The following is a 27,198-nucleotide window of genomic DNA, read 5'->3' on the forward strand; positions in this document are numbered from 1 at the left end:
ACCGAGAGAGCCAGCTGGTCCACCAGATGGCAGTGCTACTCCTGCGCGGAGGCGACAGGGCCCGCAGTGCGGCACAGTGGCCACCGGGGGGCAACACGGGGACCACCGCTTCCCTTGGCGACTGGTTGCCTAGCAACTGTGACGCAAGGGGCTCCCACTTTGCACCCTCTTCAAGGCCTCCCAGGTTATTTCTGGCAGAACAGACTGTTGCACAAGGAGTGGCCTCAGGAATCCCCACGCTGCTACTCTAAAACCGTGAGACTAAAATGGGCCAGGGACCCCAAATCCGGCCCCACCCTGGCGTCTGGGGGACTGGGCTACTGTCCCTGCTCCTCAAGAAGGCCGGGGATCAAGAAAAGAAAACATTTTCCATTCCCTCCCATAGCCCCACAGCCACTGGGACACTGATTTCTCTAAGGTGAAGGCAAAGCGACCTGGCCCTGTCCCCTCCCCTGTGCCCTCCCATCCCAGCAGGGGGTAGATCAGCAGCAGGTGACCTTGAGCCAGACCTTGAGCCTCCCCCACTCCCCAGCTGGACCTGCAAGGGCTGGGGGGGGGGGGGGGTAATGATAAGGTCCAGCTCTGACCTTCTGTGGTCTTGAGTCCCTCCCTTCCCGCCGCCCCAAGAATTCTGTCCTTGCCTGAGCCTCTCTCCCTGGTTTTGATGACCCTGAACATAGAATTCTTCTAATTCCAGTTGGATAAGAATGACCAGACCGACCAGAGGTGGAACCAAGAAAGTGAGGCGGACACAAGACACGGAGTGTGGTTATAATGAGCTCAAAGCCTGTGCCGGTCTGGTCTGTGCGAGGGCCCGGGCACGCCAAGGTCAGGGCCCTGGGCAGAGTCCGCGGGCCGCGGCGTTAGTGGTTCCCGCACGTCTCTGGGTCATGAGGGGCCCGCCGGCCCCGGGCCCGGGTGTGGATCACTAAGGTGTCAGGGTCTCTGAGGGGCACCCCAGTGGGGGGTCACACGGGCATGTGTAGCTCGTTGTACTCATCCTGGCCGTCCTCGTCGAAGTTGGGCTCGGCATCCTCGGAGTCCAGCTGCAGAGAGGAGAGGGTGGGAGGGGCGGGGAGGAGGCACTCCCCCCACCCCCCCTGCCCCCCAGCAACTCCTCCTGCAGCCCAGGCCTCGCTGGCTGCCAGGACGAGACCCCAGCCGCAAGCACTTCCCTCCGGCCAAAACCCTCCGGTCACTGCCCCAGTGACACCACCTGATGACAGTAACAGTGACAGCAACGCCCACACATCAGTACTCCCAGCGGCGTCTCCTGGCTCCTGTGCCGCCTCTGTGCACCACGTTCGGGCGGGTGACTTTTCAAAACCCTCCTCCAGCTCACAAACACAGGGCTCCAGACAGAGGGGTTCAGTGCCATTCGACCCCCTGCGTGTCCCTCGGCTGCGTGCTTTTGTTCAGGACACAGCCTGCACAGCCGTCCCGTGCTCACTTGCCACCGAACCCACCGCACTCCGTGCTTTACCTGGACTAGTCCTTCACCCTCCCAAGGATTGTCTAAGGTAGACTCCCTCAGCAGCCCATTAACGCCATGGAGGTAAGCTGTCGGGAGGTTACATCACTCGCTCTGGCCACACCCCTAGCGGGTGGCGCGGCAGAGACTGGAACCCAGGCCTCCCTGACTCCAGGGCCCCAAGCAGCATCCCTTACCGCCTGCAGCTCCCTGTCCTGGAAGAGCCGGGGCAGAAGGCAGCGCCTCAGGGGCACCGTGAGCAGCAGCAGGAAGGGAAAGGCGAGTGAGGCCGCCGTGGACTTGACCACCCAGAGCAGTGCGATGCAGCTCAGCTGGATGCAGGTGAACAGGTGCATCCGCCACGTCTTCACCTGCAGAATGGGCCTCAAGTCTCACGGGACAGCGCCCGGCCTGCTCCCACCCACATCTTGGGGGACCCGGCTCCGCAGGTCACTCTGTCCAGGAACCCCTCGGACCCCCTCCCTATCACTCCCTTCCTCGCCCCCATGCCCCCGGCCCTACCTTGGTCACATAGGGTTGCTCGGGATGGTGTTTTGCCGGCATGAGGATAAGCAACAGACGCTGGGAGAGCTGGATACCGGACAGGGACGTGACCCCCATGTACAGGAAAATCCCAAAGAGCACAGCCAAGGGGATCCGGCGCAGCACAGCCCCCATGACAATGGACAGGCCTGGAGGAGGGGACACGGACCTACCTGACCCCTCGGACAGCCCCCATGAGGATGGACGGGCCTGGCAGAGAGGGGTAAAGAGCTCATAGGGTGTTACGGGGGCAGGTTGGGGTCAGAGCGGGTACGGGACACGATGCATCTGCAGACTCAGAAGGGACCTGAGCCGAGCCTGGGAGACAGAGCGGATTTAAGGCCACAGGGACCACGAGAAGGCAAACGTGTGGACGGGGGCGCGGGGGCCCGGCGAGGTGGGTGCCCTCACCCACGAGGCTGGCGATGAGCACTCCGGTGACCCGCTGCTCCCGCACCTCCTGGATCTGGGGCTTGTCGCCGGGCGCGATGGCCGTGCGCATAACAGTCAGTGCGTTCACGTGCGTGACCGAGCGGACGGTGGCAGCCGTGAGCCAGGGCAACCCGAAGAGCCCACACAGCCCCCCCAGGGAGCCGATGAGCAGCAGGTCCAGGTGGAAGCCGGAGCCCTTGAGCAGCCTGCGAGCCTTCTGGCTGACGATGAGCCTGCGGGGCCAGGCCAGGGAGCGGGGTGAGCGGCGGGGAGGCCAGGCCGGCCCTGGGGCCAGCGCAGGGCAAGGACGGGCACTGAGGCGCGCCCCCCAACGATCTGCCAGCTTCCTCTTTCCAGTTCCCAAAGTGGTGTTCTCACATTTAAGCAAATGTGAGCTAAAAACCTCATCGTGTGGATATTTAAAACACCACCGAAGCCAGATGCTCTGTCTCACCACATTGTGGTTTAACCAAAATGAGACACATGTGAGCATCACTGGGTGAGAGGACGCACTGCCAGAGCGTTGCGAGGACTGCCAAGTGCCGCCCTGCAAATGCTGGCGGGGACAGACGGAGACCGCGTCACAGCACTGCAGGGAAACCGCGCCCCGGGCCAAGTGCTCCCGGGCCACCACCCCGCTGCTTCCCGCTCCTCCCCCACCTGCCCCAGCCGGGGTCCCCCAGCGCTCACGCAGTGATTTGCGTCTCCATGAAGATGAGGATGAGGACCAGGAGGGCGGGGACGGCAGCTGCCACCATCATCCAGGGCGGGAAAGGACGGGCACTGCCCAGGGGCGGGATGAACCACGTGCGCTTATGAGGGGACGTCACCGAGAGCCCCGTGGGCACTGTCAGCTTCTGCATGGCGGGAAGGAAGACAGGGTTCAGGGACACCGCCTCCCCAGGGTAAGGACCCCACGGAGCAGCTGCTCCCACCAAGTTCTGTGTTCCCAGTACCAGCGTTCCAGGAAACCTGAAGGTGAACAGGTTTGGAGGAAATTAGCTGTCCGTCTTCCAAAGTCCCCCCAAGGACAGAGGACAGAGGATGATATCCTTTCTCCCCGAGCCCCAGGGATGCCTGTCATTTGGGCCCCAGCCCCATACCTGCCCCAGGAATCTCGGCCAAGGGCCCTACATGGACGTAGATCCCTGGCTGGCCTCCTCAGCTGCCCCCAGCCCACCCACCCCGCGGGGCCCCAGCAGGTCACTACTTCACTAAAAAAGCTGAATCCCACCCGTGATGGTGGCCGCTGCGGCAACGGGAATGTGTCGTGGCCTCCCTCTCAAGACGCCAGGTGGGAGGGAGGCGGGGCTTGCTCACCTGGGTGTAGGTGTCTGTGATGGAGTAATCCACGAGGACCATCACCAGAATGGAAATGGGGATCCCAAAATCCCCAATGATGCGGCGAGCCTTGAGGGGGCCACGGGGGAAAGGAGCGGAAGGTGGAAGTGAGGGCAGGAGACTCACACTCCCAACTCTCTGGGGTCTGAGCTGGTCCCTCGAAATCCCACGGGGGTGCCGCCCAGCTCAAGAGGGCACCCCGGCCTGATTAAACCTCTTTGGAGCTCCTGACCGGGAGGGACTGCACCAATTTGGTTTAGGGCCACAGGTTGACCTGGAGAACTCCAGATGGGGGCTCCCCACCACGCACCTTGCCACCCAGGAAGCGGCTGTTCCTGAACTTCCGCAGGAAGAAGGCAATGAGAAAGGTCCCCAGCATGAGGATGAGGGACAGCAGGGCCGTGTTGGGCTGGTTCCTGGGGCCGGGTGGCCCCTCGGTGGGGGGCAGGGCACTCCCGTTCAGCTCCAGCCCAGCCTCCAACGCCCCCTCGGGGGGGTAGAATGGCAGCAGTGGGTGCTCCGTGAACACCTGTGCGGGTTACAAGGTTGCTCTAGCACTCACCTGGGCAGGTGACCCTAATTTTATCAGCCTGATTTCATACAGTTGTGAGGAGGCCGCACTGACCCCTCACGTACCTGACCAGGCAACAGTATTCCACGACATCCAACTACATCACACGCGCACACGCATGCACATGCACACATGTGCACACACAGACACACCCCCCTACAGAAGGAGCCCCATGGCGCTGACCGTGCCCCACACCCTCACATGGTGCAGCCCTGCTGGGGTTCTAACCTATACCCTCTGATGCAACTCCCTGCCCTTCAGCTCTGACCTGCCCAGGGCTCCCACCCCTCAGGCCCACACCCGCGGAGCCCTCTTCCTTGTACCCTCTGCTCCCAAGGCTCCATGCCGCCCCCTCCCACGCTCTCCTCCCCAGGGTGCTGCTCAGCACCCCCCCACGCCTCCCCTAAGACCTCTCTGGACTTCCACCTTGTAGAGCTTGTGGAAGGTCTCATAGATGAAAATAAGCGAGATGAGGAAGGCGAAGATCTCCTGGGTGAAAGGTGAGATATAGCGGACCAGGAAGCTGCCCTCGGCGGCCACCAGGGCAAGGACGAAGACCACCAGCCACAGGCCGACCCACACCCGGCCGGTGAGGTACTCCAGGTCCTGGGATCGGCAAAACTGGAGGCCAGAAGGGAGGTGCGGTTACCCACAGCGGGCTGCCCGGGGGACACTGGGCCCCGGGGGACGGGCGGGCAGGGACAGGGGTGAGCTCCACAGGGGGAGCGGGGGAGAGACCGCAGGGACCCATCGCCTGGGCCGAGGGACGGGACCTGAGATCCCGGGGGGGGGGCGGTCACCTTGAAGAAGGCTTCTTCGAAGACCAGCAGTGGCCCCGAGAAGCCGACCACAAGCAGCGGCTGGGCCCCCAGCAGGGAGAAGAGGACGCCAAGCACCGCCGTGGACACGATCAGCTCTGACACGCCCATCAGCCCTTCCGTCTTCTCCCCTGGCACAGACGAGGGTCAGCGGGGGCACCCTGGCCCGGCCCCCCGTCTCCATCTAGCTTACCCTGACCTGGGGACCCAACTCCAACAGAGCAGCCCATCCCTCCCAGCTCCCTCACCACCAGCCCAGCCCCCTCAGCACCCCCACCCCGTCATCACAGGTCCCCCACCCCTTGCACCTTTCCTGCCCCCTCTCACTTTCTAGATCCCCTGACCAGCAGCTCTTTGAGACGGTCACGCTGGAGGCTATCCCCACTCACCCATCAGCACCCTGAGGGGATCACTAAGGTCCCGTGACCACAGACTTGCAGGTGACACTGGGTCCCCTCCCCTGGCCCCCCCTCCACCTCACCTAGCAGCCCCCCGAAGGTGATGGCAGGGCTGAGGGCGGCGAAGTAGATGAAGAGCACGGCTGCCACGCACTGGGAGTGCAGGGCGTCTCGCAGGTCACTGGGGTAGTGTGGGTACCGGCGCTTCACGTCCCGCACGAGCCCCCCGAACACCGAGCCAGTCCGCAGCAGGGGGTCATCTTCGGGGGTTGCCTCGGAGCCACCCAGCTCCACAGACAGCTCTGGGGGAACAAGGGGCCGCTGGAGCACAGGCCACCCACCCCTCCTGCCAGGGAGTCCCGGGCTCAGTCCCTCCCATGGGGGCACCCAGGAGTTAGGGAGTCAGGACAGCCTGGGTTCATGAGCTGTGGGGTCCGGGGGGTACGGGCCCCAAAGGCTCTGACCTTTCCCGGGGGCCACATAGCTCCCCTGCGTGGTCAGCTCCACCTTGGTCTGTTCCCGCTCCCGCCGCTTCCGCAGCAGCTCGCGCTGGAAGGCGGCCACGGAGCGCAGCAGGTCGCGGCCCTCCACCTCGGATGGAGGAATCACGATGCTGCCGTCCAGGAACTCACTGATGGCGCTCAGGAGGTCCTGCCGGTCGTCTGCCTGGTAGGCGGCCTCATGGAACAGCTGGGGGGCAGGAGAGGCAAGGGCTGAGCCGCCCAGAGAGCCCCTGGAGGGCTTCCGGGAGGAGGCGTTGGGCCGTCACAGAGCCAGAGGCAGGGTGGACGTCTGGCCACGTACACGGATCCAGTGCGATTGTCAACAAAACATTGACTCCTGTCCCTGCCGGCTGGCAACGGGCCACAACCCTGAACCTCCGAGGGCCTTCTATTCCTCCAGGAGCTTCCAGGCTTTTCCACGATGCAACGACTACAGGGGCGACCACAGGGGCCCCCAGAACCATCCAGACTGGAGTTCTCACCCCTACAGGTCGGTCAGTTAGTGTTTCCAACAACCCCCCAGCTCCGGGAGCTTCCTGTCCAGGCCAAGGGGCAGCCGCAGGGGAGACGGACAACACAGCCAGCGCCCCCGTCGAGTCTCATGTCTCATCCAAACTTGGGGGCCTGGCCTTTCTCTCCCCCATCAGCCACCTCCTCTTCCCACAGCCCAGCCCAGGGCTCCCTCTTCTCCCCTCAGCCAACAGCTCCCCCTCCCACTGCCCCAGAGCACAGCCTCCACCCAGAAGGGCTTCCCGCGCCCCCGCACCCATGGGCGCCAGTGTAGGCGGGCAGGTGAGCGACAGGGCAAGAGGAGGCCCCGGGGGCGAATGGGCCCAGAGAACCCGGCCCCGGGTCTGCAGGACCCACCTTGTCAGACATGAGGGTGGCGATGGAGCGCCCAAGCTCATGGTAGTCAGTGCTGGTGTGGCTGGGACCCAGCATCACAAAGAGGAAGCGAACGGGCACCGGGACTTCAAGCACAGATTCCAAGAGCACAGCCTCATTCAGGCGCACAAAAGCTGCCGCCGGCTGCTCCAAGAAAGGCACGCAGCCTGGGGGAAGAGTAAGGCACGGGGTGGGGCTGGGGGGCACTGGGCAAAGAGGATCCGTCCAGGCTGGGCCCGGAGAAAACACCTGTGGCCACGCCGTACAGTTGAGCAGGCTGTGCACTGCACAAAGAAACCCCATTCTAAGGAAACCCTATTCGCGTATACGCTCACATATTGATTATGATTCACCAGGAGGTGAAAAGTTAACAGTCTCCAAGAAGAAGCATTTCTTTTTAATTCTCACAAAAGTGCTACGTGGACTAGCAAGCAGTCCAAGAGAGCGGAACGCTGGACGGGAAGCAGGCAGAGGACCGTGAAAGAGCGAGCTGGGGTGGGGGCACGCCGGGCTGTCGGGAAAGGCAGGAGGGACATGTCGTCGGGGGCCTGGCTGGGGCTGGAAGGAGAAGCTGCAGGCCAGAGCCCAGGACCCGCAGACACGGCGGAAGCACCCGCACCCGGGGAGGGGGCCCCCTGCCTCCTCACCCACGAGCACAACAGTGGCCTCAGCATCTTCGGGGATCTTCTCCAGCAGCTTCAGACTTTTTCCCCGGTGACCGTCTCCCCCGGGCATGTGGAGGGGCTTCTGAGGACGCAGAACTGGAATAGGGCTGGGACCCTGACCGGAGGCCGTGGCAGGCCCTGCCATCCCTTGCTCCAGCCCTGGGCCTGTGCCGTTTTCTCCCTCCCCGGCCAGGAGAGGGACCGTCGATGATGTGCCCCACGTCAGGAGGAGACCACGCGGGCTGTGGCCGCCTCCTCCAAGCTGCCCCCCACCACCCCGGCCCCGTCTGGTAGAAACGGGTCCCGTGGATCTGCTGCATCATCCCATCCACACCTTCCATCTCTTTAGGGCAGGGGCCTCCACGCATGTCTGCTACAGATCCCCCCACGTGCCCCGTATGGTGCCAGGCACCCGACCTTCCTGACCGGCGCAGGGAAGCCATCAGTGGCCTCCAGTGAAACCAGAAGCCCCCTCAGTTCCCCAGCCCAGGTCTGAGCAAGGCGACTGACCTCCTTGGCATCGGGGTCGTGAGGCCAGAGTGGGGCTGGCTCCCCGACGTCATCGGACATGGTGGGCACCGCCCCGTCAGGGCCGTGGCTGGGGGTTGGGTGATGATTCCCCAGGACCGAGTTCACGCTGGAGCTGGAGGGGTTGCGGGGAAAGAAGCCGCTGTCCTTGTCATCATTGGGATGGCTGTGAAGAGGGCAGAGGGGGCGAGGCAGGTTAGGGAGAGAGGCGTTTTTTTGGTTTTTGTTGTTTTTTTTTTTTTTTTTTTAGGTATCTGTCATACTTGGCAGGGCACTTGGATTTGAGTCCCTGGCTTGCCCTGAACTAGAAATAGGCCTTAAGTAAGTCAGCTGCAAGTAAGGCAGCCTGGGGGCTGAGCGGTGGAGGGTCAGGGCCTCTCCCCCCGCCCGCCGCCCCCCCCCCCCCCCCCCCCCCCCGCCCAGTGTAAGGAGGAACCGTCTACTGGCTGGTGCTGTCCAAACGCGCGCGAGGAGGGAGATCCCCGTGGCTTGGGTCATTCAGGCTGAGGCTAGAAGGCCCCACGGGAGACTGTGCTCCCGGAAGGCCCCTCCCAGCCCCCCCGCCCCCGCCCCGGCACCTGTGTTTCAGTAGGAGGGTGCGCAGGACGCTGGCCCTGTCCTCCGGACGGATCTGGTCAGACACGATCATGGTCTCCACCACGAGGTGCGCGATCCCCGGCAGGGTGGTCTGCTCCAGGTCCAGGAGGGCGGCTCCTGGGGGCACAGCGGGGGGGCGGTCCCATCAGAGGGGAGCAGCCACCCCAGCTGCCCTGCTCCCCGAGGGCAGGCAAACAGGCCGGAGGAGCCAAGCGCCCGACGTGCACGGGCAGACACGCAGCGCCACGCGGCACAGCCAAGCCACACGGGCGGGGGGGGGGGGGGATGTGCGAAGGGGCACAAGAGCAAGGGCGCGGCCCCCCCAAACCCAAGGAGGGGGGTCCCTTGTTAGTTTGCGGCACGTGGCCTGGGGCCTCCTCTGGCCAGGTGCTGTGGGGGTCCCCGCGGCACAGCCCCGCGCCCGGAGCCTACGGCCACGCAGGCAGCCGACGTGCCAGGCCGGCCCGGGCGCGGGACCCCGGGGGGGGTGGGGAGGTCCCAGGGCTGCCCGGGCTGCTGCGGCCAACGCCGCGGGCTGTGAAGGCGGCAGGGCCCGGCGCCGGCCCGCAGGGCGATGGTCCTACCGTGGGCGATGGTCCTCCTGAGCTCCAGGAGGCTGCGGAACGAGAGCGAGGCCACGTGGGGCTTCCCCCAGCGCTCCGTCTCCTCCTCCACGTCCTCCTCAAACTTGATCCAGCGCGCCGTCTCCCGCCAGTGGGGCTCCTGGCTGCGGTCCAGCGTCAGCTCATTCAGCTCCACAAACACCTAGGGCCAGGGCGCCAGGGTGAGGGTCTGGGCGCCCGGGGGGTGGGGGTGCAGCCGGCCGTCAGCGGCCTCCAGCGGGGGGAAGGGAGCCTCTGGGGAGGACAGGGGAGAGGGGCCCGGGCCACCCCAGCCTCCTGTACCTCGTGAGGCCTCCGATCCAGCTGCTTCTTCTTCTTCTTCCTGCGCAGGACGGGGGCCAGGCCACCGGGGCTGCCCCTGCCGCCCTGCGTCCGAGACGGCTTCTTCACTAGGTGCCGCCGCACGCCAGGGTTGTCCTCCAGCCGGTGACCTGCAGGCAAGGCGGGGGGCTGGTCCCAGGGGTCCGGCTGGGGGCCTCAGGGGCACGGCCGACCCCGCCAGCCCCCTGCTCTGCCCAGCCAGAGGCCACGTCTACACAACCACGGGGTCCAGCACGGCCACGTCAGAGGCCACTGGCCAAGCCGCTGTCAAAAGGCAAACCCCAACTCAGCCCACGGCCCCCGCTGCCTGCCCTGCCCCACGGCCCCCGCCTCTCGCTCTGGGGCCACCACCTCCATCGAGTCACCAGGCCCCCAGCACTTGCCCGGTGCCCGCTCTCAGCGCCCACGTCGCCCGCGCAGATACACAACGGGCAGGCTCAGGCAGCGCTCCGTCCCCTCCTCCCTGCCTGCCCGTCCAGGCCAGCAGCTGCGGAAAGGCCAGCTGCCCTGCTACTCACAAGCTGGTCCCCCTGCCACGGGGCTCAGCTGGCCCTGGGGGGGTTCCCACAGGTCACCGTCCTCAAGGTCCAGCACCAACATCTCCAAGTCCTCTGAGGCCAGAGAGTCTCGCGTGCTGGGGGCTGGGGCCATCCAAGGGCCCCGACCCTCGGCCTCCCCAGGCCCAGGGCCCGGCGGCCTGTTGGGCTCTGCGGCCTCCTCCACCAAGCTCATCATTCTCCCAGCGGCCGAGCCCTGGCCCCTGCCCGCTGTCTCCCAGAGCCCTGGCTCTCCTAAAGGGTGGCAGCCTGGACCAGTGGTCTTTGTTCAACCAGAGCCTCCTGACCTCCCACAGCCCCAGGCCTGCTCCCTGCTGCTTCCAGCCCCCACCCTGAGTCTGTAAACACGCCCTCCCCCTTGACCACCCCCCCCCCACTGCTGCCATCGGATTGTTCCTGTCCCTGTCCTCAGGCCCTGGCAACTTTCCATGACGTACTGAGCTCCAAGCCCTCCCCACCAACCCCCGCCCACACGCCATGCTTCCAAGGGGGAGGGAGGTGGGGTCAGTGATGCCCCCGGCCTGGGCACCGAGCCCCGTGGGTGATGACAGGTGGTACAGAAACCAGGGCGCTGATAAGATGGAAGGAATGTGCCGAGATCACAGCCAGGCCCGGCCGAGGGTGGTGTGAGAAGCAGGGTTCCCCCGCCCCCCCGAATGTAGGGAGAAGCAGGACCTGGAAGAGTGGCTCACCCTCAGGGGGCTGGCATGAAGAAGACAAAGAAGAGTTTGCCCTGAGAAGAGAAGCCTTGGGGGTGGGGGATATAATGTCCCCAAATGTCACGTGGAAGGAGGGGGTTGCCTTATTCAGGGGGTGACTCAGAGGACAGAATCAGGACAGAAGGGCAGAGGTGTCACGAAGTGAAATCTCAACTCTGGCAGCCAGAGAGACGGCTTGGTGAGGTAGTGAGCTCCCCGTTCCCTGGCCATATGCCAGCAGATGGGGATACGGCCGAGGGGACTCAGCGCTGGGTTGGGGAGAGCACAGAGCTTCTCCAAGGCCCCTCCCGGGAGGGGCGCCCAAAGGGGTGGGCCATGGGGGTCGCCACAGGGTGTCACTCACTCTTCATGTCGTCCAGGTCCGCGGAGCCCAGCATCTGGGCCTCCGCCTCGTCGGTGGGCACCTGCTGCTCCGGGCCACCTGGGCTGCCCAGGGCACTGCCGGGGCACAGCCGCTCCCGCAGGTCGTAGCTGGCCGACGGGCTCCAGGGCCGGCTCTTCTCTCCAGCGACTCGGGGGACCCGCGCCCGGGGGCTCGAGGAGCTGAGGAGGCACCATGGCAGCCTTGGACTTGATGGGGAACCACGGCGGAGACGGGCCAGGTTAGGGGGGTCCTTCGCCCTTCCCCAGCTTGGGGTCCTGGAGTCCTCCTGGGCGGAGAAGGACGCTCCCCCCGCCCCCGCCTCCCCGCCCCCATCTTACTGCCCCCCACCCCCTCCCCCGGGACACCCTCTCTCTCCTCCTGGTCCATCCCTGTCCCCTCCCCTCTCCTCCCCAGGACAGTCCCCGGGGACCCCGGGGAGCCTGGGGCCTGCTGCGGCTGGAGGCCAGTACCTGACTGCCAGTGGGGCGCTCTTGTCAGAGCCAGGGCCCCCCGAGGCCGGGGGCTTGGCACAGGCGGCCCTCCCGGAGAGGCCAGGACTGTCCTCCTCATCGCTGCCGATGGAGAACTGGGGACAGATGCAGGTGCCCTGGGTCCCTGGGCCGCCCCAGCCCCCGCACCCCCAGGCAGCCCGGACCCCTCTGCTGCGTCCTCTCTGCACCCGCCAGAAGCCAGTCCCCTTTCAAGGACACACCCCTACCTTTGCTTTCTGGGGAGACCCTGAGGGCGGGGGCTCCGCGGGCTCTGCCTCAGATTCCCCTTCCTCTTCCTCCTCATCGTCCTCCTCCTCCTCCTCCACTCCGGCTCCCCCCTCCTCCTGGATGGGAGGGGTCCCCTCGGAGGGGGGAGCCGAGGTTCTCTCCTTCTTCCTCTTCCTTCTGGTCTGCCGGGCAGAGGTGGGGGGCAGTCGCCGCAGCTTGTGGGGCGGAGGCAGGCGCGCCGAGAGCGGGTGGTGGGTGTGGTGGGATGTGTGCCGGTGAACTGGGGGTGCAGGAGAGCCGGTTGGGGTCCCCACAGCACAAGGGGGCCCCCCACCACCCTGGGGGTACACGCCTTATTCTAGCTCAGGGCCTCACACAAGGTCACCCTAGTCCTTCCTGGAGGACCAGGCTCCCCCTGACACCTGTGTCCACGTCCAGCCACTGGTAAGGCCTGGCAGAGGGGGGACCGGGAGTCCGGAGTCGTGAACGGGGCCTGGGGGGTGTGGGAGGCCACGACACGGCAAGGGCGGGGGGAGGTACGGGGAAGAGGTGAGGGAGGTGAGGGGGCAGGGACAAGAGAGCGGCGAGCTAGGGCACAGCCATGGTGGGGAAGATGAAGGTCACCGAGGTGGGCCTCGGGTCCTCTGCCTACGTCTCCCCTGTGTCTGGGGCCCGGCTCCCCTGGAGGGCGGACAGGCGATGGGTGAGTGAGGCAGGATGACTTAACATGGCATGGTGGCCCAGCACAGCGTCCAGCACAGCGTCCAGCACAAGATGGCACTGGGTGACCAAGCCGGTGGTGAGCACGGTGATGGTGGCAATGAAGGTGATGGTGGTGAGGGCGGCCACCCTGGGGGCCCCGGGCTACCCACACTCAAAGTCCCGCTCGCTGTAGCTGCGGCTGGGCTTCTCGGGGTCCCGGGCCGGGGGCTTGCTGATGAGGTCCCCGAACCTGCTCACAGCCAAGGTCTTGCCCAAGTCGTCGTCCTCCTCCAGGTCTGGGCTCAGGGGCGGCTCCTCCAAGGGCACCCGGACCTGCGGGCTCGCGGGCGTCTCCTAAGGACCCTGGCCCGATGCCCCCGCGCCCCCACCCGCCGGCGCCCGCCGAGAAATCCCAAAGGCGCTCGGGGGACGGGGGTCCCGGGGTCCCGGGTCCCGAGGCTCGCCTGCCCCGCGGGCGCCCCCCGCCCCCCGCGCCCCGCCCCGCCCCCCCCGCCCGCGCGGCCGTCACCTGGGGGAGGGGGGAGGCGCCCCCGGGCGGCGGGATCGCTCCGTTGGCCATCGCCGCTCACTGGGGGGCCCGCGGCCCGGCCGAGAAGAGGGGGGCGCTGCGGGGGCCGCGCGGGGGGCCCTGCGGGGGAGCGCGGGTCAGCAGCCCGCCCCGCGCCCCGCGAGGCCCCGCCACGCCCGCGCCGCCCCGGCCCGGCCCGGCCCGGCCCGCGCTACCTCGGGGCTCGGGCGCGCGCGGGGCCTGCGCCGGCCGCCGCGCCCCATCGCCCTGCCGCGCGCTCCCCGGGCCCCACGAGCGAGCGGCGGCCGCGAGCGGACAGACGCAGGCGCCCAGCCCGCCGCAGCCGGCTCCACCTCCTCGCGCTCGCTCCGCAGCTCCGCCGCCGGCCGCACAATGGCAGCGGGCGGGCCGCGACTCCCCCCGCCCCGGCCGCCGGCCCCACGCGCGGCCCCGCGCCCCCCCCGCCCCCCCGCCGGCCCTTCCCGGGGCGCCCCACGCCGGGCGGGGACGGGAGCGCGGCCCTGCGGTCGCACGATCCCCGGACGGCTCCCCCACTTCGCTGCCCCCCCCCCCGCGGGAGCCCCGAGACCCCCCTACCCGGCGCGAGCCCCTCGGGCCAGCGGACCAGCTCACCGGCGCGGGAGCAGCGCCCCTCCCGCCGTGGACGCCTGCTTCTGCCCGCGGTGGGCGCCCCCGCACCCGACCTTGGCGCATTACCTGCCCTCCGGCTCCCCCTCCTTCGGCCTGCAGCGGGACTGGGCTCCCGGGTGCTTCCAGCCCTAGCTCAGGGTCCACACCTCCCCTCCCACCCTCCACCCCCTGGGCTCACACCTCCTTTTCCAAGGGCAAAGGTCTTTGCAAGGACCTGCGGGATGCCACCCTGATCCTCTGGTGTCTGGCTGAAACGGGGCCCCTAGCGCGAGGCGACGTCCTTAATATGCCTTAAGGCCCTAGAGAGGCCAGGTCCCTGAGTCCTTGGGAAGACAAGAGGATGTGGGGGCAGATGAAGGTGGACAGCTCAGAGAGGGAAACACACTGCAGAGGGGGTGTGGGGGACAGGCAGGGTGCTGGACGTGATGGTGCTCTGCGTGAGCAGCAGGTTTCACCCCGTGACCTTGAGCGTGTAACACTCCCACCCCGGCCCTCATCTGGGTCTCAGCTCAACCCCAAAGGAAGATTTTCTACATTCAAAGCCACACCAAGGGGAGACCAGGAGGGCACCTCGGGTCTGAGAACACCCACTGGCTTTGCGCCGCCCCAGGCCCTGTCCATACTCAGGTCGGCCTCCCCACAACAGACATGCGTGACCCTGCCGTGGTCACAGCTGGGAAGCAGGCTGCCCATCCGGCATCAGGGGTGTATACAAGGTGACTGTGGGAGCCCGAGCCATTTAACTGCCCCCCCTCCACCTCTTAACACCAAAGGACATGTGCTTGGCCTCCCCCTCTCGCAGGGCGCCGAGCGAATGAGTCAGGACCGCAGGGTGAGTCACTAGCTGTGTAAGTGGAGCGTGTGAACTGTGCCCCAGAACTCGGGGTGCGAGACCCATGTGTTACAGATGGAATTATGTCCCCACCAAACTTATGTGTTGAAGTTCTGATCCCGGGCACCTCTGGGGTTCCTCATATGGAAATCGCCTAGTTAGAGACCTTGTGGTGAGGTCATACAGGGTCAGGGTGGGCTCCCTTTTTCAATATGACTGGTGCCGCTATGAAAAGGGGAAATGTGGACACAGACGTGCCCTCAGGGAGGACACCATGGGAGGATGGAGTCAGGACACCGCAAGCCGAGGAACCCCCGGAAGCTGGGACAGGTCCTTCTCTCGCATTTGCAGAGGGCACGTAGCCCTGCTGACACCTCGATCTCAGACTTCCAGCCTCCAGAACCAGAAGCAGGAGATAATAAATATCTGTGGTTTAAACCACTGAGTTTGTGGTTATTTCATGACAGCAGAGACACCGTCCCAAACCTTTATATTCCGAGCCAGGTGACTCGGTTCCAAGTCTCTACCTTGAGGAGTGTTTACACCTCCAGAGAGATACTGGGGAGCCTTGGAGACTTTCGCAGTGGGGAACATCGCAAAGGACTCTCTCGGGTCTACCTGCAACACCTTGGTCCTCCTCATGACCCTGGCCCCTGGCCTCTGGGCTACAAAGCTGCGCAGTAGCCACTGGACAGTAACCTGGGGAGGGTCCTGCCAAACTTACTGGGCCCTGCACGCCGTTGCCTTAAAAGCCCCACGTGACTCCTGCGTCTGAGGCCCCTGCCCTCGCCGGGGAGCATGCTGAGCACAGGCCCTCATCTTCCCGGACCCCCCAGCCTCCCGGACCCTCTCACCCCACCCGGAGTGGGCAGCTCTGGGCTGTAGCCTTGGAAGCCCCTCCCCTTATCCCCCCGTTGCTGGGATGATGGGGCGATATCCCCCTCCAGGGACCTTCAGATGCTGCGAGTCGTGTCTCCTTGCAGGTGGAGCTGGAGGAGATGCTGACGGCCACCAGCTGCTTCACGCCAGCTCATCCCCTCGGACGTCAGCGCCCGCTTTCAGCGTTACCACTCGGAGAGCCTGGCCTCCGGGAGGCCTTTCCAGTTGTGTTCTCCTGCACCTGTAATCATCAGGCCCCCGTACAGTGCTCCCAGTGGGGTCTTTATTTCCGTGACAAGAGGCCTGCTCGCCTACACAAAGGATGGCTGCCACGTGTGTAGGAGAATGGGACAGGAAAGGTGACAACAGAGGTAGAAGCCCGGAGTGCCCCCCTCGCACCCTCCTCCTCGGCCCAGCCTGGCGTGAGCACCCCCACCCTGCATGCTGAGGCCCAGGACGCTGGCCCGACACATACAGCACCAGCAAGGTCTGTCCCGTAGGTCCAAGAGCCCAGGAGCCATCCCACCACACTACCCCCATGTGGAGACACAAGCCTATCATCCTCTGGGGTCCTCGCAAATGCGCCAGGAGCCCTGTGGGGGTGGGCTCCTCTCGCAGCCGTTCCCCGGAATCGCTGTCTTGGGATCAAGCATGTGGGGGACGAGACTGATGGAGAGGATGTCTCTCATCTGCGGCCGCCCAAACGTTGGCCAACCCTCTACACCTTGGTCACGTCCCATGAGTACCATCTCTCCAAGGTCGAAGCCCCGTGCCCCTCGCGGGACTCCCTTGAGGTGAGGGTACAGACACCACTTGGTTCCATCAAGCTGACTCGCCTGCCCAAGAGCTGAAGTCGGAAGTGAGCAATGTGCACCTGTGCGAGCCCGGGAGTGGGGGCGTGCGGGTCCTCTGAGGCGGCGGCGGTGCTTCTGCGGGCGCGGCTCTCGGGACCGGCTGGTCCTCAGTCCTAGCTCTCGGCTCCTCCCCGAAACACCACCTGGTACTCACTATTTCCTTCTATCAGTTCCTTTCCAGCTTAGAGTAGCTGTTGCTGGCAGCTCAGCATCCTGATCGATGGAGTCGGGGAGACGCCCTGGGTCCAGGCCCCGGGCCAGGCGGGCGGCAAGTATGAGTGGTACCACTACCAGGGCACCGGCAGCAAGCCCGTGGGGGCATGGCCAGCCTATTAGCAGGCCTGGGCCGTCCCTGCCCCTCTTACTGCGTCACTCCTCGCCAACTCCTCGATCTTTTTTCCTTTATTTATTCGGGGTGCCTGACTGACTCAGAAGAGCATGCAACTCCTGATCTCGGGGGTTGTGAGTTCGAGCTCCACCCACACTGGGTGTAGAGATTACTGAAATAAACTTTTTTCTTATTCTCTTTTTAAGATTTTATTCATTTATTTGACAGAGAGACAATGAGCACAAGCAGGGGGAGCGGCAGGAAGGAGGAGAAGCAGGCTCCCCCGCTGAGCAGCGAGGCTGCCATGGGGCTCCATCCCAGGACCCCAGGATCATGACCCGCATAGCAGACAGGCCCTTAAACTGTGGAAGGAGCCTCAGTGTCCATCGAAAGATGACTGGATAAAGAAGCTGTGGTCTGTGTATACGATGGAATATTCCTCAGCCATTAGAAACGACAGATACCCACCATTTGCTTCGACGTGGTTGGAACTGGAGGGTATTATGCTGAGTGAAATAAGTCAATCGGAGAAAGACAAACAGTATATGGTCTCATTCATTTGGGGAATATAAAAAAAATAGTGAAAGGGAATAAAGGGGAAAGGAGAAAAAAGGAGTGGGAAATATCAGTGAGGGAGACAGAACATGAGAGACACCTAACTCTGGGAAACAAACAAGAGGTAGTGGAAAGGGAGGTGGGCGGGGGGATGGGGTGGCTGGGTGATGGGCACTGAGGGGGGCACTTGATGGGATGAGCACTGGGTGTTATGCTATATGTTGGCAAATTTAACTCCAATGAAAAAATAAATAAAAAAGAAGGCAGGCACTTAACTGAGCCACCCAGGGGCCCCATAAACTTTTATTTTTTAAGATTTTATTTATTTGAGAGAAAGAAAGCATGAGCAGGGGGAGGGCAGAGGCAGAGGGAGATAGAGACTGCCCACTGAGCAAAGAGCCCACACAAGGGCAGTCTCCCTCCCAGGATCCTGAGATCATGACCTGAACAAAAGACGGATGCTTAACCGACTGGGCTACCCAGGTGCCCCAAGATAACTGAGTTCTTAAAATTTTTCTAAAGCTTCTCCTTTCCTGAATCTTTTCTTTAAGGTTTTATTTATTTATTTATTCATGAAAGACACAGAGAGGCAGACACAGGCAGAGGGAGAAGCAGGCTCCATGCAGGGAGCCTGATGTGGGACCCTATCCGGGTCTCCAGGACCACACCCTGGGCTAAAGGCGGCGCTAAACCGCTGGGCCATCGGCGCTGCCCTCCTTTCCTGAATCTTAATGCTAACACAATGATGACTTCATTACCTCAAATGTAGGTAGTGCTGTCCAGGTTACAAACCGCTTCGATATTCATACTCTCATCAGCTCACAACAACCCTCTGAGGTGGAGTGTCTCAATCCCATTTGACAGGCAACAGGAAAAAGGCTCAGAAAGGTGAAGGGATCTGCCTGTGGTCTACGGCTCTGTAGGCAGCATAGCCAAGAACTGAAGCCAGGGGTGGGGCACCTGGCTGGCTCAACTGTCCATCTTGGGGTTGTAAATGTGAGCCCCATGTTGGGTGTAGAAATTACTTAAAAATCTAAAAAAAAAAAAAATCTTAAAAATAAAATTAAAGTCCAGGGGCTTCTGGATTCCTGTGTTATATTTATCCCTATACATTATAGGGGCCGGCGGCCCCCACCACCATATCCCGATGCCCTCCTACAATGGTTGAACTTCCCAAGCTATGAGCACAAACTGAAATATACCGCTAGCTTTCCAGGCAAAATTTTTTTTTTTTAGAAATTCCATCTTTGCTACTAGAGGCTGCACAGGGGAGCGGCCTGAGGTCCTAGCCCAGCTCTGCCACCTGACTGTCACATGATCTTGAGCAAGTTACTTACCCTTTCTGGGCCTCACAGTCCTGGGGTTGTTGAAAGAAATGAGTTCATCCATGTAAAGTGCTTGAAACAGTGCCTGGCACGTAGTAAATGCTCAATAAATATGAGCCAGCTTCACTACGACTACAAATTTAAGAGACACAGTACCGAAAAGACCTTGAGTGACTTCAAATGTGAAACATAACATGTCCACACATGAAATAAGGGGAAATCATCTTACACTTACAAGGACAATTAAGTCTTCTGGCCCAACTGGAAGATACTAATCATGCAAATTCCAAGACAGAGGGATCCAGAACAGGATAGATTCTCACACTCCTTGGCCAACGGACCAGTCTTTGCATCTGTAATCCTCACCCGGCAGACTGAAGAGTTTCTGGAAGGTGGGAGGGTGTGGGTTCAGCCCCCCATTGCCACCTAGACCGGCCTAGAACCCTTCTCCCTCCTCCCCAGAGCCGAGCACCCAGCGCCATTTGTGGTTGGCCTCGTGGTGAGTAAGACATTATTTTTACAAGAGAGATAACAGGGCTTGAGAAAGAGCCCCAACTCTGGAGTTGGAAAGGCTAAAATAAAAATGAAATACCAGTTCAATGCTTGGCACGGAACAGGTGCTCAACAAATGTCATTCTTCTTTACTCTCGCTGTTGGCCGGCAGTGGTTTCTCCTATCATAACCAGTGTCCCTCGGTAAACCTGGACTCAGATCTGAAACAAATCCAATCTCAGGAGGGCACTGCCTATTCCACAAGCTTCTCTCAGCCTGCATAGCCCACCGTGCGGCTCAGATGCAAACTCGTGGCTAGACTGACACTTTGACTCCTAAGTCTGTGCCCTTCCTCTCTGTTCCCCAACCACCTGAGCAGCTAGCCTGCTTTGAATGTTGTTTTTTGAGAATGAATAGAACATAAGCCTTTTTGTCTTTTTTTTTTTTTTTTTTAGATTTTATTTATTTGAGACAGAGCACAAGTAAGGAGGAGCGGCAGAGGCAGAGGGAGAAGCAGGTGCCCCACTGAGCAGGGAGCCTGATGTGGGGCTCCATCCCAGGACCCCAGATCATGACCTGAGCTGGAGGCGGACGCTTAACCAACTGAGCCACCCAGGTGCCCCGCTTTTTTGTCTTTTTTTCACCCAGAGTCAAAGTCTCAGGAAACCTAGGGAGGTTGCAGAGGAGGAAAAAGAAAGGGTTAGCAAGACATGCAGTGTCTTGGCCAGAAGTGGAGGGAGAGGCCAGAAGCTGTCCCTGACCCTTTGTCTTGCCCCCAAGGTGTGGAGGGTGGGGAGAGGGAGGTCAGGGAGTCCTGCCGGCCTCAGGGGATGGGGGCTTGACATAAAAGGTTTTGAAAATGCTGTAAAGCAGTATTTCCTGCACACCCAGGTGTGTAAGCCGAAACCCACTCACTCTACACCAGCTCTGGGTGCACATCAGGGAAAAAACCTAACGTGGTCCTTGCCCTTGGGCCCTTCACAGTCCCCAAAAAAGCGACACATGAACTTGTGATTATAAGGTATGGCAAGTGGCTGTTACAGAGAACACTGCGGTGGCATGGTTAAGGACGCGCTCTGTAGAGGGGACAGTGGAGCAAAGATCTGAAGGACACAAAATAGTGGGCCGCAGGACAAAGGGTATGTCGGGGAAGCAGAGCAAGGGGGAGCATCCGGGCAGAGAGCAGGGCCTAGGAACGGGATGTGGCAGGAAAGAACAGGCCTGGAGGTCCGGGTGCTGAGGATCTGGGTGGTGCTCCTCTGGTAGGTTGTGGTAGCCCTAGAACCGGGGGCCACAGGGCGACGCACGGACAGAGGGCTTGACCGAGGGTGGGGGCGCCTGGCTGGCTCAGTCAGTAGAGCGTGCAACTCTTGACCTCAGGGTTGTGGGTTCAAGCCTCACATTGGGTGTAGAGATTACTTTAAGAAAATAAAATCTTTAGGGGCACCTGGGTGGCTCAGTCGGTGAAACGTCTGTCTTCAGCTCCTGTCATGATCCCAGGGTCCTGGGATGGAGCCCCACACCGGGCAACCTGTTCGGCAGGGAGTCTGCTTCTCCCTCTCCCTCTTAAGATCTCAAGATCTTAAAAAATAAAATCTTTAAAAAAACTAAAATGATGGAAGGTGAGCCAGGGAAGGTCTAAGAGGCAATAAATACCGTTGAGGAATGAGAGGGAGGTCCTGAATGGGAGAGGCTGCACCTGCTCGGTGAGACTCTGAACCTGAGCCTCGGCATCCTCACCTGTAAGAGAGAGATCATGCTTTTCCCTTGGGGCTGTACAGAGCCAATGGCGTTGAGGGATGATCACCAAGTGGCACAAAGCAGGTGCTCCCAAGCGGCGCTGTAGGACACTCCCGGCCTGCAGTCACAGCCGTCCCCCCGAGCCGGGCCTGAGCCGGTTGTCCCCGCCCTCCCCACCCCCGACTATAAGCTGCTGGACAGCAGGAGCAGGCTCCCATCCACCCGCACAGTCCACCCTCCCACCTCCTCACAACAGCCTGGCCCGTTTTAAGAGCTCAATAAATGTCGTGGAATTGAACACAAGTGTGCGAGTAATTATAGTAACTAATAAACTGAGGAATGCTTCTTCGGAGGACAGAGAAGTCAGAGTCCGAGATGATCAAATGACAAAGGACGGGCCGAGAGAGGACACGCCGTGGCTCGCTCCCAAGCCGGGCCGCGTCTGACGTTCCCTCTGAGGCCCACTGGGGAAATATCCAGTCGCCAACGCACGGGCAGGGAGATGCAGGCTTTCTTCTTGTGATCACCAAGGGCATTCCGAGGCCACAAAGTGGGTTGGAATAACTCACGGGCAGTTCTGTTAAACCAGCACGGATTTGATGCTTCACGGTTCACATGGCACTACCGCGTGTGACAGCATTCCAGTTTAGTTATTGATGAGGCTCATCCTCGATGGATGGAGAGGAGCATGCCACAGCCTGGCAAGGGCAAGTCCCTTCCCGGGGTTCAACAGTGAGCCACAGACATGAGGCATAAACGCGGACCTTTTAGATGGAAACCACTGTGCCTTCCCCTGTACGACCACTGCTCCACGCGGACTCGTGAGCACGAAGATGCAAAGTCCTGCAGACACCCAGACACAGGCCCAGCACAGTCCTGTGGCTGAACCTCCCACCGCGGAAGGTCAGAAGCCACTGTGGCATCCTGGCCACGGAGGAAGGATGTCACCCTTCATTCCATGTGAAATGACCCATCAGCTAGGAGGCCCCTCCTCCCATTGAGAAAGAAAGGCAGAGCTTTCAAGCTGAGCAACTCTCCACTTTCCGAAGTCTCAGAGGTCAACACCTACGCCACTCAGTTTCGGGGGTGCCTGGCTGGCTCAGTGAGTGGAGCAGGGCACTCTTGATCTCAGGCTTGTGAGTTCAAGCCCCACCCTGAGGGTCGAGTTTACGTAAAGAAATAAAATTTAGGGGCACCTGGGTGGCTCAGTGGTTGAGTGTCTGCCTTCGGCTCAGGGCGTGATCCTGGGGTACCGGGATCGAGTCCCACATTGAGCTCTCTGCATGGAGCCTGCTTTGCCTGTGTCTCTGCCCCTCTCTCTCTCTCATGAATAAATAAATAAAATCTTTAAAAAAAAAGAAAATTTAAGAAAGAATAACAAATAAAAATACATTTAAAAATATATCATTCAAAAAAAATAAAAATAAAATAAAAATATATCATTCAATTGTGTCCACTGACACCCTACAGCCTCATCTGAATTTTTAATTATTACTTTTGAATCAAAAGATGTTCGGGGGGTTAGGAATCTTTTTAAAACAAAAAGTAACAGAGCCTCAATACCATCCCTGACTCCTGCGCTCTTCTCATCTTGTTCCCCCACCACCAATTTGTTTGTCTCTCTGGAACTCACTTATACAAACACAAGCAAACACGAGTGTATCCCATCCTACCTTATTTCTACAGAAAAAGGTGGCAGAGGGCTGTCACAGTTTCAGGGAGTGAATCCTTTCTCCCCACTGCCTCAGGCCTGCATGCCTCAGGCCTGCACTGCCAGCAAGCCCAAGGCCAGACAGCTGATCAATAGCACTTGCTGGGGGAGGGGGGAAGGCCAGAGTGAGTGGACCAGTCGATCCCTGGGGCCGGCCCAGGGTGTGAGAGGCAAGTGCTCGCGGGCGGACATCTGTGCACAAGCGTCAGTAGCAAAGCAGTCCCAGGGCGAGGCAGGGCGTCAGAAGCAGGTGCATCCTGGCACCTGGTGAGGTGCAGAGCTAAGGCCAGACGCTTCCAGGGGCGGCAATGGCCTCACCCTTGGCCGCTACCCTGGGGGCCAATACCAGCCCTTGTCTTCCAGGTCACCAAGGAAAGAGCACCCACAGGACAAGGGGTGCAGAGGACTTTGTCACACTGTTAAAGCCGCCTGCAGAGAATTAAAGCACCAAGAAATGGAGGGAGCTCCTCAATGGCTCCAGCCTCACGTCTCTGCAAATCATCCTAAAAGGACTGCAGGGAGCCTGCTTCTCCCTCTGCCATGTCTCTCATGAATAAATAAAATCTTTAAAAAAAAAAAGGACTCCAGGGGAGGCTGCCCTACCTGGACCAGGACCCAGTAGGCCTTCCGGGGGAGGCGCCTGTAAGTGGGCCTGGCCCCTCTGAAAGGGAGCTCTGGGCCGGGGGCTGCACAAGGTACTTCTCAGGGCCAGTCCTGGCTTGTCTGCAGAGTGTGCGGGAGCGCGGACGAGGAAGGGAGTGTGCGCACCGCCTGCAAAGTGGACTAGTATTTTTGGGAGGTTTTAATTTGCTTCAATTAAAAATTCAGGCCAGCTCTGAGCAAACAGAAGTAGGTGAACTTATTTTCTGAACCTCTGCACCAACATTTCTGGGCCCTCCACCCTAGCCAGCACTTCCCGACTGGCCAGTTCCAAGATGCACACGGCTTCCTCCCCGCTCTCCAGCTAGAGGGACCAGGGTCCTGCTGGGGGAGGGAGGGAGAGACCCCATCTGGCTCCACAACACGGGAGAAGCCCCCTCTCTGGGACCTCAACACCAGTCTTCCGGGTCTGCATCATTTCCATACACAGAAGGCTCCTTCCTCAACCTCAGTGGCTCCATATCTTGGGATCAAAGGACTGTAGGAAACACTTGGGAAAAGGAGATGCTGGCACCACCGTCCCCTCCCAGCAGCCCTGGCCCAGAGAAAGCCCTGGCTTTCTTGGGGGGAGTTTATGAGCCACTGGAGAAACCCTCCTGCCCTGACACACACTCCAGCAGGCTCTGCAGTAGAACCTGTGTCCTATCAATCTCTGTCAAGAGAAGGAATAAATAAACTCACCCGTTCAATGTACTCATGAATGGCTACGTACTGAGCGTGTTTCAGGACAGGAACAATGCTGACCCACACGAGGGTCAGAAAAGGCAGGCCTGGGACGCCTGGGCGGCTCAGTTGGTTATGCATCTGACTTCAGCTCAGGTAACAATCTTGGGGCCCTGGGAGCAAGCCCCACGGCGGGCTCCCCACTCAGCATGGAGTCGGCTTGTCCCTGGCCCTTTGCCCCTCCCCCTCGTCGTGCACACATGCTCACCATCTTTCTACAATAAATAAAATCTTAAAAAAAAAAAAAAAAAAAAAAGGCAGGGGACTCTTACCAATATCAGCTCCTTCTCGTCCTCAGAATCCAGGGCCTTCTCTATTGTACTTTTGCTCTTTTGTGAGTTAGGGCAGGAAGCTGAGTGACCGTCCTCCAGTGACAATGATTACTTCCCATGCGATTCCATATTCTGGGGCCCCAGGGTTTGCAGAGGGCTGGCTGGGTCACAGGAAGAAGTGGGCCCCAGGAGCCTAAGTCTTCTCTGGCCTACCCGACCCTAGGCCCCACCATGGACTTCCCCAAAATAGCTTTTTTTTTTTTTTTTTTTTAAGACTTTACTCATTTATTTATGAGAGACAGAGAAAGATAGGCAGAGACACAGGCAGAGGGAGAAGCAGGCTCTATGCACGGAGCCCAACGCGGGACTCGATCCCAGGTCCCCAGGATCATGCCCCCGGGCTGAAAGCGGCGCCAAACCACTGGGCCATCGGGGTTGCCCCCCAAAATAGCTTTATAGTGAGGCTTGACCAAGTCTCCAGAGCACATCTCCCCCATGAACCCTAAGTCAAAGGCCTTCTAGTGGGGAGAAAGGAGTAACCCCAAGAAACCACACACACACCTTGCCCTCCAGGTCCACACCTTACAAACCCTCCTACGTTGACCAATGATAATAGGAATTCCAGGAACATGGCAGTCCTCCAAATTCAGGTATGCAAAAATGACTTTTTTCTTGATACCCCAACTATATCCTTATTGTTATTATCCTCGTAATGAGCTCCCATCTCTAACCAACAGAGAAGTTAATCTGGTAACATTCAAGTCAAACTAGCTTAATCACTGATTTCAATTCAATCTATTCAAGTCTGACTTGGTCACATCCCCATTTGGGGGCTGGGCTTATACCACCCTCCTGCTGCGCTCCAGCAAGGACTGCCCGAGGGGCAAGCTCGCTAGCACACTCTCAGCTGACTTCCATGTGACTCCAGGGGCCCATAGGGTCCTCTGGACTCCCTTCCTTTTCCATTCAAGAGAAATCTGGGCAACTAACCTGCTGAGACCTTAAAGACCGTCTCCATGTGCCCTGGTGGCATAGGGAGCATCTGACATGTCATCGTCCTCCCTAATTCCAAACACAGGGCTACGCACAGGCCCTGCACTTGGAAGTTCCCAGTGTTAGAAGGAATTGTTCCTACCCTGCTCCTAATGCCTTTTTCTAAAAACTCTCCTCACGGGATGCCTGGGTGGCTCAGTGGTTGAGCATCTGCCTTTGGCTCAGGGTATGATCCCAGTCCGGCATCAGGCTCTCCACAGGGAGCCTGCTTCTCCCTCTGCCTGTGTCTCTGCCTCTCTCTCTGTCTCTCAGGAATAAACAAAACCTTAAAAAAAAAATAAGAGTCAAAAAAATAACTCTCCCCTCATCCCACTGCAGAGCTCTTTATACCCTTTTATGACCCTTTCAAATTTCTTACCACTTAGTCCTTCCACTTAACGCCTGAAGATTGGCATCTTTGTTCTCTGCTGTTCAGCCGGAAGGGCTGAAAATCCCCCATGGATCAATACTTCACCTAACATCTCATGACATGACTTCAGATACGTACGGTCCATCCGGCTCGCCTGTACTGGACAAGTGCAGGATTGTGCAGGGCAGGGGGGGCCGAGGTCCCACCCCGTGAGCGGGGATGGGCATGGAGGCCCTTTAACGGCAGGGAAGGGGAGGCCGTGGGGCTCTGTGGTTTGCTGAATGCCAGGCCGTGAGGTCATATGATCCTGGACAATTCAGGTCTCCTCCCTTTACTGACGTGACCTTGAACGAGTCACTTAATTCCTCTAAGCCCACTTCCTGTAACGAGAAGCCACCCACTTCCCAGACCCCCGTGAGGAGCAGATACCATCACTAGGCACTTGGCTCAGCGCCCGGCATGTCACTGCTCCATAGACGAGAGCCACCCCACAACCACACAGCAGACTCAGCAAGAGCCCAGCTTCTGGGCCGAAGGGCAGCTGGGCTGGAGCCTCCAATGCTCCGAGCCCGAGCCTTCCTCCCAGGGCCTCTGCACAGACACGTGGGGGCCACTTGTCCTGCTGTGTCCATTTTCAGATGCAAAGATCAAATCCCAAGTCACACTGGCTCAAGTTAGAGTGGGGATTTATGTAGTTGGGACCCTTTCTGCGGCTCATTATTTGGTTCCAATTAGCGTAAGCAAGAGAGAGAGAGAGAGAGAGAGAGAGAGAGAAGAAACGGGAAGGGACCTCCTTTAGTTCACATAACCTGAAGTTCCAGGGACTGCCTGCAGGCACAGCTGGTCCAGGGACCCCGGAGAGACCAGCAGGACACGGCCCTGCGTGCTCCTACTCCCGCCTCCACCTCTCTACACGGCTCCGCTCTCAGGAAAGCTCCCCCCTCGTGGCCCACAGCTCCAGGCTTACCCTCTCAGCACCCCTCACGGGGAAAGTGAGCCTCTTTCTTGGGTGCTCCAGCAGCCACACCGAGCACGTGAGCCCCTCTGGACAGATCACTGTGGCTGCGGGGACAGAGGTGAAGGTGAAGGACCAGGCTGCATGAGGAGGGGGCAAGCGCTCCCTCCACAGCCCATGTCCACCTGCCTCCTCCCCAGACACCCCTCACCCCCAGCGCCCACTGCCCACACCGGAGATACTCATTATTTCCCAGCTGTAAATTGAGACCTAGAACCAAACTGGCCCCATTTGTTGGGCAGTGATATCCACATCGGGCCCCCTAACAGGCTTGGCTCGCTGAGGCCTGGTACCCACGGGTCAGGGGTCCTACTTGCTCCCCTCAGCTGGGGCAGAGGGGGCTCCCTGGATAGACAAGGCTGAGGCTGCTTGGGCTGCCCCCTGCAGGGGGAGCTGTGGGCGGGGTGCTGTGTGTTAGAAGAGCTGAAGGAGCAGCAGGCTGCAGAGTGACACATGGATGTACCCCCGTGGCA

The 27,198-nt window shown here is 60.6% G+C and overlaps 1 protein-coding gene and 1 long non-coding RNA gene across 6 annotated transcripts; one reads left to right on the forward strand and one right to left on the reverse strand.

Moving 5' to 3' along the window:
* Positions 1-757: 757 nt before the first annotated feature.
* On the reverse strand, positions 758-13,412 carry SLC4A3 (solute carrier family 4 member 3). 4 transcript variants are annotated; one of them, XM_072812731.1, is made up of 22 exons: positions 13,287-13,412; positions 12,928-13,090; positions 12,055-12,335; positions 11,807-11,922; positions 11,316-11,515; positions 9,658-9,806; positions 9,337-9,517; positions 8,734-8,869; positions 8,138-8,321; positions 7,610-7,709; positions 6,945-7,129; positions 6,039-6,264; positions 5,658-5,876; positions 5,159-5,307; positions 4,785-4,979; positions 4,098-4,316; positions 3,767-3,856; positions 3,137-3,303; positions 2,426-2,679; positions 1,994-2,163; positions 1,669-1,842; positions 758-1,046 (listed from the first exon to the last, which is right to left on the reverse strand). In XM_072812731.1, the coding sequence occupies exons 1-22, from the start codon at positions 13,335-13,337 to the stop codon at positions 969-971; spliced, it is 3,687 nt and encodes a 1,228-aa protein (XP_072668832.1). In that variant the 5' UTR covers positions 13,338-13,412; the 3' UTR covers positions 758-968. The 4 variants fall into 4 exon arrangements, with proteins under 4 accessions (XP_072668832.1, XP_072668831.1, XP_072668833.1 ...); XM_072812730.1 differs by having other exon boundaries at positions 11,316-11,542; XM_072812732.1 differs by lacking the exon at positions 13,287-13,412 and having other exon boundaries at positions 11,316-11,542; positions 12,783-13,066.
* Positions 10,631-17,369, forward strand: LOC140625461 (uncharacterized). 2 transcript variants are annotated; one of them, XR_012024796.1, is made up of 5 exons: positions 10,631-11,155; positions 11,332-11,574; positions 11,751-12,758; positions 15,753-16,648; positions 17,059-17,369. It is a non-coding gene; the product is annotated as an uncharacterized lncRNA (long non-coding RNA). The 2 variants fall into 2 exon arrangements; XR_012024797.1 differs by having other exon boundaries at positions 10,632-11,155; positions 11,751-12,499.
* The last annotated feature ends 9,829 nt before the right edge of the window (positions 17,370-27,198 follow it).

The sequence above is a fragment of the Canis lupus genome, chromosome 36 (assembly GCF_048164855.1).
Source record: "Canis lupus baileyi chromosome 36, mCanLup2.hap1, whole genome shotgun sequence".
Classification (NCBI taxonomy): domain Eukaryota; kingdom Metazoa; phylum Chordata; class Mammalia; order Carnivora; family Canidae; genus Canis; species Canis lupus.

What these genes read in the sequence shown, in the direction of transcription:
- SLC4A3 (XM_072812730.1), bottom strand. Translation starts at nt 13,337, where the DNA reads ATGGCCAACGGAGCGATCCCGCCGCCCGGGGGCGCCTCCCCCCTCCCC. An exon ending in GGTCTCCCCAGAAAGCAAAG is followed by an intron (nt 11,923 to 12,054) that starts GTAGGGGTGTGT and finishes ATCTGTCCCCAG; the next exon opens with TTCTCCATCGGCAGCGATGA. An exon ending in AGCAACCCTATGTGACCAAG is followed by an intron (nt 1,843 to 1,993) that starts GTAGGGCCGGGG and finishes CCCATTCTGCAG; the next exon opens with GTGAAGACGTGGCGGATGCA.